Genomic DNA, 15320 nt, shown 5'->3' with positions numbered 1-15320 from the left:
ATGACAGAGGATGAGATGGTTGGACAGTGTTCTCGAAGCTACCAGCATGAGTTCGACCAAACTGCGGGAGGCAGTGGAAGACAGAAGTGCCTGGCGTGCTCTGGTCCATGGGGTCATGAAGAGTCGGACACGACTAAACGACTAAACAACAACATATAGTCCTCTAATCAACAGCAAGAGTCTGTGGTCAATGTCAAAACTTGATAATTTCTCCCAGTTTCTTATTGAAATTTCAGCTCTGGTCGTCTGAGCTGATATGACTCATCTTCCTTTGAGCCCAGCAGAGCATTAAAACAACAAAGTCCACAACGGAAGGATGAGGCAGGTATGGTGCTACATTGCTATACTTTATTACTAAGCTATACAGAGAGCAAAGAAAAATACATCTTCTCTCTGTGAGAAGCAGAGAGCAACTGAACAAAGGAAACGAACAGAACCAGTAACGTCACATCCCATCTCCCATTCCCGTGAGAATCCAACAGTATCTGGACTGTGGAATGTAAACAGTCCTGTGACTGCAAGCAGCTGCTCAGTGAGAAACAGAAACTAACATCCTCCCCCTTTCTGTGAACACCACTGGGCAGCGTGTTCGTACAATCTCAGTACAAACCCGATTTCTGTACATAGGTACAGTGTTGATCCCTTGGAACAACCTTGGACATTATATCAGCAGGAAGGGGCATCTAGTCCAACCCCCTTGCAATGCAGGAATCTTAACACACCACCCTCAATCCAGCTTGAAACTATACTGGTCCCTGCTTAACTTTGCAAATGTGCTAGCAGCTTTATTGCTGCACCACTAGGATCAGTAGTTCCTGTTTGCTTTCTTAAAAATGGGGAAAATGCTGCCCATTTTCCAATTTCCCTGGTACTATTTATGCATAGGCGCCGACTCCATGGGGCCTGAGGGGGCTCGAGCCCCCTCAAAAAATTTTTAGGGGGGGCTCAGCCCCCCCAATAATCTCGGGCGCCCTTCCAGCAGAGCGCCGCCGCCGTCCCCCGCCTCCTCCCCACCTGCTCCCTCGCCAGCCAGCCAGCCAGCCAGCCGCGCGCCCTAGTCGGAGAGCCCCGGCCGTCCCCCGCGAGATTAGGGAATCCCCGGGGGTGGGGGCTCCTGCCTCGCTGCTTCGCAGCACCACCGCCACTGCCAAGGCACTGCCGGGGGGAATTTCCTTCCTCCTGGCGGTTTCAGCCCCCGTGAGAACAGGGGAATCCCGACCGGCCACACCTCCCAGCCAGCCAGCCAGCCTATTTAGGGCCGGAGCGGAGGGGGCTCTCCCTCTCTTCTCCGGCTAGCCCCACGTTTCCCGCATATCAGCTGTTCCGATTAATAGGCGCAGCACGCTCTCCCCTATTCGCTCACGAGGAGGCGGCGCCACTTTATTTGCATATTCATGAGCTTATTTATTATTCATGAGCTTTCCCGGGCCCCCCCAATATTTTTTATAAGTCCGCGTCCCTGTATTTATGGCACTAAATAGGCCCGCCAGGGTGGGCGTCCACCAATCTATATACAGTGGTACCTCGGGTTAAGTACTTTATTTGTTCCGGAGGTCTGTTCTTAACCTGAAACTGTTCTTAACCTGAAGCACCACTTTAGCTAATGGGGCCTCCTGCTGCCGCCGCGCCGCTGGAGCACAATTTCTGTTCTCATCCTGAAGCAAAGTTCTTAACCCGAGGTACTATTTCTGGGTTAGCGAAGTCTATAACCTGAAGCGTATATAACCCGAGGTACCACTGTATTCTTAATATAGCCCTGGAGGCAATATGCCAGTTTCGCATTTCTTGATCTTATGTTTCCAGATTTTACGAAACCATTTTGGGGGGACATCTCTAAAAGGCAGTTACGCAATCACTGGGTGGGGGGGGTTTCCTTCTCCGTTTAAATCTTTTATCTCCTTCTCCAGCTAAAATAAGAAGACGACCACCAGATAACAGCAGAAACGAAACACCCTTGGGACAGGGCGTAGTATATTGATACTAAGATAAGACACACCCACTTGGTGTTTGGAAATCAACTCTGCATTGCCGGGAGGGGGCGCTGTAGATCGGTCGGCCGCGAGTGTCAGGTGCGAATCTTCCTCCTTAAGTGCTCGCTGTCGCCTATAAATTTGCAGTAGAGGGCCGGCCCCCTGCCGGAGAAGCGTGGAGGTCGGCGTGTTTCCTGCGCACATGGGCCAGCAGGCCTGCGATCAGCAGGGGATCGCGCGCAAGCCCCATATCTGCTGCGTGCCCGCTCCGAGCGTTCCCAATTTGTGCAAAGGAAGCTCCTGGTTAGGGAAGGCCCAGCCCAAGAAGCCATGCCCCCCTGCGGGATTGCGCAGAGGAGACGACACCGCCGTCGGAAGTGGAGAGGAAGGATGCAGCGAGGCCCGTGAAACTGCCGCCGATGGCTCGCAAAACAAGAGTAAGTAAAACGCTGGATCAGCCTCACTGAGGACTAGTAGAATTACCCGGCAGTCACGAGGTGGTATTAACGCCGTAATCCTCCCCAAGCGCCTTGGCTAGTTTTTGAGCAGTACTGGAGAACCTCCTCTAGGGCGCAGTAGCAATGCTGCGCTATTTTGGGGGGGGTATGCTTTTAGGGTACACTTGGGAACAAGTCCTTTTAAAACCAACAGGATTTAAGCAATGGATGTTGCCGCACCCCGAGTCTACCCGCGTTTAGGAGTGGAAATTGTTATTGAGGCGTGAGAGTTAAAAAACTGGGGAGAGGCGTGGTGTGTTGCCTCTTCTCCCTCAGAAAGGGGGGGGGAGCTTTCTATCCATGTTTGGCAAATGAGCCCTGGCGAGAGAAGATGCCCCCCGCTTGGGGTTATCTCAGCGAGACCTTGTTAGGTGCGCTCAGGAAAGGAAGGCAAGTTTGGCTCACACTTCTTGCTCTCCTGCTTTCGTAGCCGGCGAAGGACCCTGCGCAAGCGAGCCGGTCTCGGTCAGGGAGGCGAGCAAGAGCGCCGCTTCCGACGTGAACCTGGACCGGGAGGAACGACGGCACTACCCCCGTTTGCGCACAGCGTTCACCATGGAGCAGCTCCGCGAGTTGGAGAGCACCTTCCGGCGACAACCCTATCTGAAGCAGTGGGAAAGGCAAGGCTTGGCCGCGGAGCTGCACCTGACGGAAGAGCAGGTGAGTAACTGGCCTGTGCTGTAGGCAGCAAGTCTTTGAGACACTTACTCCTGAGTAGTCCGGTTGCCTCTTGAGGTGCGGTTTTGGAAAGCTCTTCCTGAACTACCGTTCCTTTAAGAAGCAGTTTCGTTATTGATATACAGTGGTACCTTGGGTTACATACCCTTCAGGTTCCAGACTCCGCTAAGCCAGAAATAGTACCTCAGGTTAAGAACTTTGCTTCAGGATGAGAACAGAAATTGTGCTCTGGCAGCGCAGCGGCAGCAGGAGGCCTCATTAGCTAAAGTGGTGCTTCAGGTTAAGAACAGTTTCAGGTTAAGAACGGACCTCCGGAACCAGTTAAGTACTAACCAGAGGTACCACTGTACAGTATTGATGTGGGAATTAGGATAGAGAAAGTCATGAGGCCCCACCTGTGCTGGAAATTAAGCAGGTCTGGGGGTGGTTTGGAGACCACTTGCAAATTACAAGTACACCGCCTGAAGTCTGTGATGGGGGAAAAAGCAGGGTATAAATGTAAGAGGGATTAAAATTTTAATAAGTAACAGTTCATGCAAACTAGAGAAGGAGCTGGTTGAAGATGAAAAAGTGCTGGATCTGGATTCAAATCCACATTCTGCAATAGATAAACTTTTGGCTCATTGCTTGCCTCTCATCCTGACCTGCCATACAAGGTGGTTGTGAGGATGACCTGCCCTGAACAACCATGAAGAAGGATGGGAACAAATGCCATATGAATCTCACATAGAAGGGTAGCCTACTTCCCAGTGGAAGAAAAGGCAGGCTATAAATGTAATAAAATAAAAAGCTGAAAAGTCTTCAGTTATTGCTGAAATCTCAAGCGCACTTACTAAAGTGTAAGACCATACAGTGTAAAGTACTATGATACAGTGGTACCTCAGGTTAAGTACTTAATTCGTTCTGGAGGTCCGTACTTAACCTGAAACTGTTCTTAACCTGAAGACCACTTTAGCTAATGAGGCCTCCTGTTGCCGCCGGGCCGCCGGAGCACGATTTCTGTTCTCATCCTGAAGCAAAGTTCTTAACCTGAAGCACTATTTCTGGGTTAGCAGAGTCTGTAACCTGAAGTGCATGTAACCTGAAGCGTATGTAACCTAAGGTATCACTGTACTACTTTAATCATGGCTTCGCCCAAAGAATTCTGGAAGCTGTAGTTGAGCATGTTGAGGATTAAGAGAGCCGTGTTCCCCTAACCTGGTTACAATTTCCAGAGTTCCCTGTGAAGAGGAGGGATGGGTTGTTAAACCTACTCTGTGAATTGTAACTTTGTGAGGGATACTAAGGAGCCTCCCAACAATTCTATAAACCCCTTAACAAACTACATTTCCCAAGATTCCTTGGGGGAAGCAGCTATGATAGTTTAAAATGGTATAATAGTGGGATGAGTGTAGGACAAGAATGTGGCCCAAGTTCCATGGAATTCATGGCATCTTACTTAAGAGTCTGCAGTTTTTGGAGTGTCTCTCGGTGGGGCCACCCCGAAGAGAAATGGCAAGCCACAAGTCCATTTCTCTTTAAAGAACCTGCTGTGAGATTACTTTAGAGAAAAGAAGTGCCTTGTGGACTGGTGCCAAGCTGGCTTTTGAAATGGGAATTCTTGCTGAGTGCTACATTGTGCAGATGGGAGCACTGGCAACTGTCTTATCTACATGGCTTGTTTGCATCCATTTAGCAAGAAAGACCAACCACAGGATTATGCCCATGCCACCTCTTATTTATCCAGCTCGCTCATCAAAAGACCTAGGGCACAGTCATTTGGTAAATCACTTAGGTTGGGCATCCTGAGGTTGTCAGTGAAATGCCTACAGATGTAGGGCAATTATGCTGAATATTTTTGCACCAAGTTTGGAAGAGCCGCTGTGGCCCTATTCAGACAGTTTATAGACTGTGGAGGGGAAACTGTCATTTGGACAGCCTCGCTGCCCTTTAGTATCGTAGTGCATAATTAACAGTGCAAATATGCCTTCCTGTGGAATGAGCTCCATAGTAGGTGTGTTTGGGGTCACTGCTTAGACTGCAGTTCTCTGCATGTTTATGTTGCTTGCTCAGTGGAGCTAGTTGCCCAGACTGCAGCTTTAAAAACCTGTGGGATCTTCCCTGCGATCACAAGTCTGCGCCAGGGCTCTGGATCGCAGAGAGGAGTTCCTTTGTTTGCTCCATAGAACCTGATTAGAAAACTCCCTTCTGACTAGCTTGCTAAGGTCTAAGCAGAAGGTTCAAATTTGGGGGAGGTGGGATTCTGTGTCCTCCCTTGCCTCCATCCCCAACGGGAGGAATCACTGATTTTCTAGGCATTGCCCTGAGCGCATTTAGTGTCTGAGGGAAGTCCAGTTACCGATCACAGCAATAGGCTTGCCAGGCCCTTGATCAGACACTAGAGCTTGAAGGGACCTCTGAAGTCATCTAGCCCAACCCCCTGCTTGGCACAGGATGCAAGTACAGTGTCCTTGATGGGAAGCTGCACAGCGTCTTTATAAATACACCCAGTGAGGTATTAACAGCTCTCTGCTTCTGTGATAGTACCAAACAGCATGTAAAATTTGCACAGACTAGTTGGATAGGAAATGGCATCAGGGAGGGAGTCTCTTAACTGACTAATACCCACTACCATATCATTTTGCCACTTTTATCTATTGCTCCATTGCCCTTCTCCGCTGAGCGCTGTGCTCACATCTAGGCACTGGCTTCTGTATTTCATAGCCTGTAGTTTAGGGGTAGGGACATGGGTGGCGCTGTGGGTTAAACCACAGGGCCTAGGACTTGCCAATTAGAAGGTAGGTGGTTCGAATCCCTGCGACGGGGTGAGCTCCCGTTGCTCGGTCCCTGCTCCTGCCAACCTAGCAGTTCGAAAGCACGGCAAAGTGCAAGTAGATAAATAGGTACCACTCCGACGGGAAGGTAAACGGCATTTCCGTGCACTGCTCTGGCTCTCCAGAAGTGGCTTAGTCATGCTGGCCACATGACCTGGAAGATGTACGCCGGCTCCCTTGGCCAATAAAGCGAGATGAGCCCCGCAACCCCAGAGTTGTCCGTGACTGGACCTAATGGTCAGGGGTCCCGTTACCTTTACTACTTTAGGGGTGGAGAATCTTTTTTGGTTTAGTTGCCCCTGACCATTGGCCACAGTGGCAGGAGCTGTCAGTACTTGCAGTCAAAAACAGGCACCAGTTGGGGGAAGCTTCTTTGAGATCATTGCAGAGGGAGGGTGGTTTATGATCTGCTTTGGGAGACTCATTGTACAATACTAAATACATGGTAGCGCTGCCATTTGGTTACGTGGAAACTGGTCTGAGTGGCCCATTGATGTAAGTGACTGTGCATTCTGAGAACATGAGGCTGTTTCTGTGACTACTAGCTTCTGAATTTACTTTATTATTCTTATTATTAGGTTAAAAACTGGTTCCAGAATCGCAGGATGAAACTTAAGCGACAGCTACAAGACTATCGCCGAGGCCTCTGGCCTTCATCTCCCGGCTGTCTGATATGTCTGCCCAGGATCCCACCCAGCCTTCTACCTTATATGCCAAATCCTGCTTTGTGGCCCAATCCTCCTGGCTGCAAGTACCAGCCCTTCCAAAATCCACCTTATCCATTTCCATTACCTGGTCTGCCTTACCACTTTCCAACCCAGTTCTCAGGAAATTTAACTGAAGAGTACAAGATGGATTCTTCCAAGCAAACTTTTCCTACTCCTGCATTAGGATATGGGATGGCGTGGTAGATCTTGTTCAGAAATATGTTGGTTTTATTGCAGAGCATATATAGGTAAATGTGCAAGGACACATAACATTGAATAAATTGAGTAAAGATTGAATATTGAATCATGATTGAATAAAGATTGAAGAATTGAGAATAAAAAATTTATTTTTATATAATTTTTGTTGTTGTTGATTTCTTTAGTTCAGTGTTTTCTAAAATCCTGTAACCAAAAGCAGGTGGTTACTTCAGCATTTTCTAAAGTTTGGGCTAGATGTCTAGTAAAGGAATCTGCAAAAATTCCTACAAAGACTGCTAACAGTGATTTTACATGGCAGAGCCTACAAAAACAGTTAACAGCTAAGTTAGAAAGTGCGATTAAATGTCAGTAAGTGGGTAAAATAAATATTGATTAAATTTGTATATCCGAAGATCGCAGGGTGGTTCACAACATAAAAATGAAAACACCAATACACAAGGCAATAACAAACCAATAAGCCCACCCAACAAGCACATTTAAAAGGCCATAGCATGTTAATCAACCAAAATGGGTTGATGGAAGCAGTGGAGCTTCATTTAGTAAGTGTGCCAATGGGAACAGTGTTAAGGCATTGCTGCAGGATGGGGAAGGGGTATTCTTCCCATCTCACATGCTGTAGTCACCCCTTGTGCACTTTTTTCTGTACTGCTAATGGGAGCTTTAAAGAGACTAAAAGAACAAAATTAAGAAGAGACGGTTGGGCAAATGACCCATCTAGTCTAGGATCCTGTTCTCACAATGGCCAAACGGATGCCTCTAGGAAACCAGCAAACAGGAACTGAGCGCAATAGCACTCACCCAACTTGTGATTCCCAGCATACTCTTATGTTCTTACAATATTCCCTGGGTTTCCCAAGAATGGACCAGCAGCTGGCGGATGGACAGTGGGAGATCCAGTTAATGAAATTTCCATATCCTGTCTAGTTGAGCTCTTAGAAAAACCGACCCCCACTGTTCACTATCTGTGCAAAATTCTTGCAGCTTTATTCTATGTACAGTAGTACCTCGGGTTATGAACTTAATTCGTGCCAGAGGTCCATTCTTAACCCGAAACCGTTCTTAACCTGAGGCCCGCTTTCACTAATGGGGCCTCCTGCCGCCGCCGTGCCGCCACCACATATTTCCATTCTCATTCTGGGGCAAAGTTCTCAACCCAAGGTACTACTTCCGGGTTAGCAGAATTTGTAACCCGAAGTGTTTGTAACCCAAGGTACCACTGTATGTTGACTTGCAAGTGGCCCACTAAGCTCAGTGGGACATACCAGCAAGTCCACCATCCTGCCTACTTGCAGCTAAGTCTTGTGACTCTGCCTCCCTTTCTCCTTTAACACTACCTGGCTTTGCCATACCTTTGCCTTGCCTCTCACCTGCACTAAGTCAGCACCATGGACAGCAGTGTGTTCTTCCTGGTGCAGAGATGATCCAATGCTTTGTGGATAAGATATAAAGATCTGTTGGAAAACAAAACCCCTAGATGGGTGTCACCCGTGGAGGCTAAGGCATCGAAGAAACTCAATATGGAGGTCAGATGGCCGAAATATTGGGAAATCTTGGAACAGGAGGGAGATAAATTGAAATTACAAAGTCATGAGAAAATGAAACCTAAAGTACAAAATTGGCTTCAATATCACCAAATAATGGAGATTTTCAAACAGGACAGGAAAATTGGCTTTCAGGTGGAAAAATCAAAATTAGAGACTGAACTGTTAGAACCTAATTCTAAGAATTTGTCAAGAATGTATAATTTGCTGCTGAAATGGAATACACAAGATGAAACAGTCAAATCGGCTATGATTAAGTGGGCACAGGATATTGGTCATAACATTATGTTTGCTGACTGGGAATGGTTGTGGAACACCGGTATTAAATTCACGGCATGTAATGCCTTAAAGGAAAACATTATGAAAATGATTTACAGGTGGTACATGACCCCAGTCAAGCTAGCAAAAATCTACCATTTGCCTGACAATAAGTGTTGGAAATGTAAAGAAACTGAAGGTACTTTCTATCACCTTTGGTGGACATGCCCGAAGATTAAGGCTTTCTGGGAAATGATATATAATGAAATGAAAAAGATACTTAAATGTACTTTTCCTAAAAAACCAGAGGCCTTTCTCTTGGGCATTGTCGGCCAACTGGTGTTAAAGAAGGACAGAACTTTCTTTATGTATGCTACAACAGCAGCAAGAATACTTATTGCAAAGTATTGGAAGACACAAGATTTACCCACCCTGGAAGAATGGCAGATGAAAGTGATGGACTATATGACATTAGCTGAGATGACTGGCAGAATCCGTGATCAGGGAAAGGAGACGGCGGAAGAAGAATGGAAGAAATTCAAGATCTACCTTAAGGACTATTATAAACTTGATGAATGTTAGAATGTCGAGGTTTGAGTAAGAAAGGGATACAGCGATATAAGACTAGGTTGAAGAAAGGACTAAGAGGACAGAGGACTGACAGATATATTCAGAGTTGCTAAAACTTTTGGACATTGGGATGCAGAAAGGGGAGGTATGGGGAAGTCTGAGAAACACAGTTTATGAAAAAAAGGTTATGAAATTATACGTGTTTGTATGTCTTTTTATATGTTTGTATTGTCTTAAAATTTTTTGTAAAATCAATAAAAAATTTATATATATAAAAAAAGAGATGATCCAATGCTTTGAACTGCTCAACTGATAATTTGATGTGGCCTCAACCTGACAGGGTGGTGGTTGTAGTTGCAGAGCTGCTCCTGCTCCTGGCTTCCTAGGCATCTTTCTCCAGGAGGGTGAGATGGTTTTCCAGTTCACTATATACCCCATTCAGAAAGAGATCAGAAACCTCCCATTTGTCTAATAGCACCTACTGGAGGTCGGGCTATGAATGATCACCAAAAAAAAGGAGAAGGGAGTGGGGAACCTTTTCTTTTTCAGCTCAAGGGTATCTTATCCTTTGTTTCTGCAAACCTTAAATCTCTTTTGCCCCCAACCCCACTGCCCCATCTAAAGTACTTTGTCTGGCCTTGCACTGAATGCAGTATTTTCAGCCTAAGATCAAGTGATGAAATACCTGTGGCAGGTGTGAGGAACCTTTGGCTTGCCAGGTGTTGCTGAAATACAACTCCCATCAGCCTCAGCAAGCATGTCCAATAGCAAGGGCTGATGGGAAGTGTAGTTCAGGAACATCTGGAAGCCCAAAAGTTCCCCACACCTGGCCTACAGTAACAAAACAGGTTTATAACTAATGCACCTTGAGCTCTTTGCATGGTTTAGGGTTGGTGTTGGGAGTTGTTGTTGTTGTCGTTTAGTCATTTCCGACTCTTCGTGACCCCATGGACCAGAGCACACCAGGCACTCCTGTCTTCCACTGACTCCCACAGTTTGGTCAAACTCATGCTGGTAGCTTCGAGAACACTGTCCAACCATCTCATCCTTTGTTGTCCCCTTCTCCTTGTGTCCTCAATCTTTCCCAACATCAGAGCAGGGTTATTGTGCTTTAACAGTTGTGTGGAAATTCAGCAGGTGAAGCCAGCAGTGAGCTTGAGTCCACTTTCAGGTTGGGGGGGGTAGTAATTTACAGTCCTCTCAAGTGGGCCTTTGCAGTATAGAAAGTTTGAAGGGGCCTGGGTTAAAGATTGTTTGGTATGAAAATACAATTATGAGAAAATCTTCCCATGTTGGGATCCTATTACTTGATTGTGGCAAGTAATTTTCAGCCCACCAATCAACCTGGAGGAGAGGATGCAGACTTGCATACAACACAAAGCATAGAAAAATGTTTGGCAAACTTGTGCCTTCTTTTCTGAGTGGAGCAGAGGGCCCAATCCACGCAGAGAGGCTCGTAAAATCTTGTTTGTACACCTGAAGAAACCCACTGCCTTCACTTTGCTCTCCTAGGCCTCCAGCCGACTCCCCTTGGCCTCTGGGCTCACAGCTCTGCTGATGTGGGCTTACTTCTCTTCCTTATATTGGATTCCCCAAACGTGTGGTGTAGCTTTCTTGGGGCCTGGCTTTATCAGAAGAGCCCACCTAGTCCAGCATTCTGTTTTCAAAGTGGCCAGTCAGATAGATGCCTGTGGGAAGCTCACAAGCAAGACCAGAGCACTCTCACCACTTGTGATTCCCAGCAACAGATGTTCAGGAACTTGCTGTCTCAGAGAGTAGAGGTAGAACATTGCCACCAGGATGCACTGCCCCTGACAGCCTTCTCCTGCATGAATGTGTCCAACCTGCTTTCAAAGGCATTCAAGTGGGTGGCCATCACTGGCTCCTGTGCAAGAGAGTTTCATAGCTATGCTGCGCTGTGGGAAGAAGCGCTCTCTTTTGTCTGTCCCGAATCTTTCACAGATCCCTTTCTTGTATAGTTCCAAAGGCACCACCTCGTCCTGCTGCTGGCTTTCATCGCTCATGGCTGTGATGAAATGTCACCGTGTGCTTAGCACCTCTCTTCGTGCCTAGGAACAAAGAGACGCCCCGAGTGCTGCGAAAGGTCTCTCTTTGGGTGGCGGCTGCATTTCCCCAGCCTTGTCTTTTTGGAATCCATCCCTCACGTATAGAAATGATGGAAATACACCTTTGCCGTTCTAGAAGCTGCTTATTTTTCAGGGGGGGGGGGGTTCAACTTAGAGAAGCAGCGTCTGGGAAAAGTCAATGAGGTGACTAGCATTGCTCCTATGCAAGCCAGCTACTTATGATGGGGAGCAGCAACTTGGGGATCAATGGGGCTGACCCACAGTGTGTGTGTTTTGGCGTGTACAGGCTTACAGCCTCAGGCTGCAATGTTATGTTCACTGACTTGGAAGAAAGCCCCGTGGACTCTAATGGGATCAGACTTCTTGCTGGGCGTGCATCGATTGAAGAAATCACAATAATCATATGAAATTTAGAGGTGTTGGGGCTCAATCTCCTCTTTTGATTGCAGAAATGGTAGGCAGGCAGCTCAGGTAATTTAGGAGCTAGGAGAATGCACTCTGCACGTCCTCCGAAGATGCCTTTCAAGATGCTATTCGAGTGCTGAACTGCAGAGCTGGAAAGAGGCTAGTGCCTCTTTGATTTCAGAGGGGGGGGCTTTCTTTCAGTGACACCTCAAGCACCACCACGTTATGCTATGTCTCGCCCAGGGGTGCCAGCTTGAATACAATATTGGGGGGGGGCAGGTAAGCCCCACCCAACATAGTCGATTACATGACACAGTGCACACACACCATTTGACTTGCAATGCACATCAACTGGGGGGGTGTGAGCTGACCTCCTCAGATATTTGATTGGGGGGTGGGCCCAGGGCTGGATTTTGATGAGGCCCTAAGCTACTAAAGGTAATGGGTCCCTTTATACATCCAGCTGTCCTTTGTCAATAACAAATTGTTGCTGTTTTTTGTGTTGAATATATGCTACATGGTAATTTATGGAGCTAATAGGTATCTAAAGCCATTTGCACATAACAAAATATGTACTTTATCAAAGTAATTCTTGAACTGAAATACAATTAAGAAGTATATTAATAGTGAAATACAATTAAGAAGAAGTATATTAATAGTGAAATAATTATTAAGCTCTAACGTAAAATGATTTTTTATTCATAACAGGGTTTTTCCCCTTTAATTTTTTTTAGGGCCCCCAAGAGAGTGGGGCCCTAAGCTATAGCTTGTTTAGCTTATATGTAAATCTGGCACTGGGTGGGCCGAAGGGACCTAGGTCTCTAGGAGTTGGCTCCTATGTCCAGCACCATCACCTTGTGATATATCTCGCCCTATCTCAGCCCTTCCGCCCACCTACATTCGCCTCCGCTGCTCAGAGTCTCCGCCATAGGGACTAGTCGATTGCAAGAGCTCAATTAATTGCTTTGCTTTGGCAGCGACGCGGCCGGCCGTTTGACTCTGGAAGAGGCTGCCTTCCACCGTCCGAGGCAACCCACCGCCCACCCCTTTCTTTCTTTCACACATCCGCCCCGAGAGCCGATGCATTTCAAAGCGAAGAGCCCTCCATGTTTTGACAAAGCGCATCAAAGGCACGCCGCCTCCGTGCGGCTCCTCCGCCCCACCTGTTGGAGGGCTGCCTGCGATAAGGGTGGCAAATGCGCCACTCTTTTGGCAGTCTGAAGTGTGGCTGGCGGGGCTGTGCCAGAAGGATCCCGCGGACGACGCGTTGGCATGTTCTGTCAGGGGAAACAGTCGCCCCTTCATGAATTTAGACAAGGCGGCGATAATGAGTCTGCCTGCTTTTCGGCTGTGATTCTGCAGCGGCGCGAGGGATCAGGAGCTTAGCACTTCAAAGGGGATTCCCGCTGCTTCGCTGCGCTCAGTGCCAGAATTACAGAGCATCCGGCTACCTAACCATCTCTGATCTTTTTGCTGTCAGTTTCGTGCTTCCCCGGAGGTCACATAGGCTCCATGACCGCCACCTACTGGACAAGGAATTCAACCGCAGTTCGGATCTGCATAGGAGAAGGATGTCTTAATCAAGTGGTTCACCAAAAAGAAAAAAGAAAAGCCATACACAAACAAAACCTGGCAAATTTCTTTGCAAAATACTCCAAAAGCAGGGGTGCCTAATAAAATATTGGGAGGGGGCCAGGTAAGCCCCACCCTGCATAATCGATCACAAGACACACACCCCATTTGAATGGCAATGCCCATCAGCTTTAGTAGGGAGCCCCAGCCTCCCCTAAATGTTATGGGTGGGGGGGCTGAAGGGACCTCGGCCCCTAGAAGTTGGCTCCTACGCCCAAAAGGAAGAAGAAGAAAAACTGTGATGGCAAACTCACAAAGCTTTATAATTTAGTTCATTCATTCCATGATATGTCTAACAGCCCTTAAATAGCCGCCCAGAGTGGCTGGAGAACCCAGCCAGATGGATGGGGTAACAATAATAAATTAGTATTAGTATTATAGTATTGTGGTGACAGCAGGGGAATAGCTTTATTAGAACTCCAAAGCAAAGCAATGAGCAAGGTTCTTCAACCCATTCTGAAGCCAAAAGACTGAATCATACAATTGGAAGTTGGAAGGGACCCCAAGAGTCATCTAGTCCAGGACCCAACTGAGATGATTTTCATTTTATGCACCACTTGTTTAATAAAAGCTGCAGCCTTAGACACATTACTTAAGAATACTTCCCATTGGACTTGTGGGACCTTACTTCTAAGGAAACCTTAAAACCAGTCTCCAAGTCACTTGTCAAACAGATAGTTTCAAGCCTCTTTTCAGGGTTGCTGGTATTTCAGCTAGCCACTGCAGCTATACTTTCAACAGGATTTTGATGTGCAGAAATGAACAGGAAGAAGATCAGCATAAACGTCTGCTAATTGTAGATCAAGCTTCTGGACAGTTGAAAGATTTGTGCCTTTATCTTCACGTTGTACAGATAGGCTGCAACTGCTCTTGGTTTTGATTTGTAGGCCCTTTTTTTGCTCTGAATATGTTTAAACACACAGCAATTGATTAATCTTGTGCTTGCTAATTATAGCTATTAGGCTCACACAGGGATGGCTCCATCTGAATTTGCTGTGCTGTCATAAGGTGTGAATTCAAGTGCTCAGTTTAGTCTGGTTGTCACATTATTTTCAGATAAAGCAGACAGCAGCTGTAGTTTCAGAGAGAGAGTTCATGCACCAAAATAAGCTTCAAAAAGGTTTGCAAAGTACAATCCCTGTAGAAGTCAAGGATAGCACATCCCTACCCTTCTCAGAGCTGACTGAATTTCAAGAGAAATTATTACCTTTAATATAGCTATTCTTTATTTTAACCTCTTAGCAGTCAAACAATCAAAGCCTGTTTTAAACCTGATGCATTTCAGAGATGTTTGTAGAAGCTGGCATTTCATTCAGGTTTATGTGAATGGCAAAAACAAGGACATTTGGAACAAGACCTAGGGGTTGTGGTAGGCATGAAGATGAAGATGTCCACCCACTGTTTGGCAGCTGTGAAAAAGGCAGATTCAACACTAGGGATCATAATGACAGGAATTTAAAATAAAAGCTTGCATCCTAATGCCATGATACAAATCTATGGTGCATCTGCATTTGGAATACTGTGTACAGTTCTGGTCACCTCAACTCTGAGAATTGCAGCTATAGGAGGAGAATAGGTGTCTCCTAACAACTTTCAGTACTGTAGTGGGTATGAGTTACTCGTGCGTAAACTGGTGCCTTTCTGGGCTAATTTGCCTTGTTAAACCTTTCTGACTGCACAGCCCTTTCTCATCGTGGCTGCCTCAGTCGCTGGCAGAATCCGTCAGTGGGCGTTTCTTGAACCTCTTCCAACATAAAAGTTGTTTGACACCCACTCTCCTCCTCCTCTCACTGCGCGGGAGTCTTCTGCGCAGGGAGGGTGTGGGTAGCGGAGGACCTGGGCTCTCCTCACTGATCTCCAGTGAAGAGTCCTGGAGCCCTCTCCCCAATTCCCCCATCTGCCCCCCTTTATCCCTGGTGTCGCGCTGATTTGCTTCCCCCTCT

At 46.9% G+C, this 15320-nt stretch overlaps 1 protein-coding gene across 1 annotated transcript; it reads left to right on the top strand.

Annotated features, from left to right (window-relative positions):
* Positions 1-2172: 2172 nt before the first annotated feature.
* LOC310707594 (homeobox protein vent1-like) lies at positions 2173-6885 on the top strand (the record flags this gene model as incomplete). The annotated part of the gene is made up of 3 exons (XM_083504709.1): positions 2173-2407; positions 2898-3127; positions 6537-6885. The coding sequence occupies 3 exons, from the start codon at positions 2173-2175 to the stop codon at positions 6867-6869; spliced, it is 798 nt and encodes a 265-aa protein (XP_083360835.1). The 3' UTR covers positions 6870-6885.
* Positions 6886-15320: the final 8435 nt, after the last annotated feature.

This window comes from Podarcis liolepis (genome assembly GCF_965112155.1).
Source record: "Podarcis liolepis genome assembly, chromosome: 5".
Lineage (NCBI taxonomy): Eukaryota > Metazoa > Chordata > Lepidosauria > Squamata > Lacertidae > Podarcis > Podarcis liolepis.
This window is presented reverse-complemented; position numbering and strand designations above follow the sequence as displayed.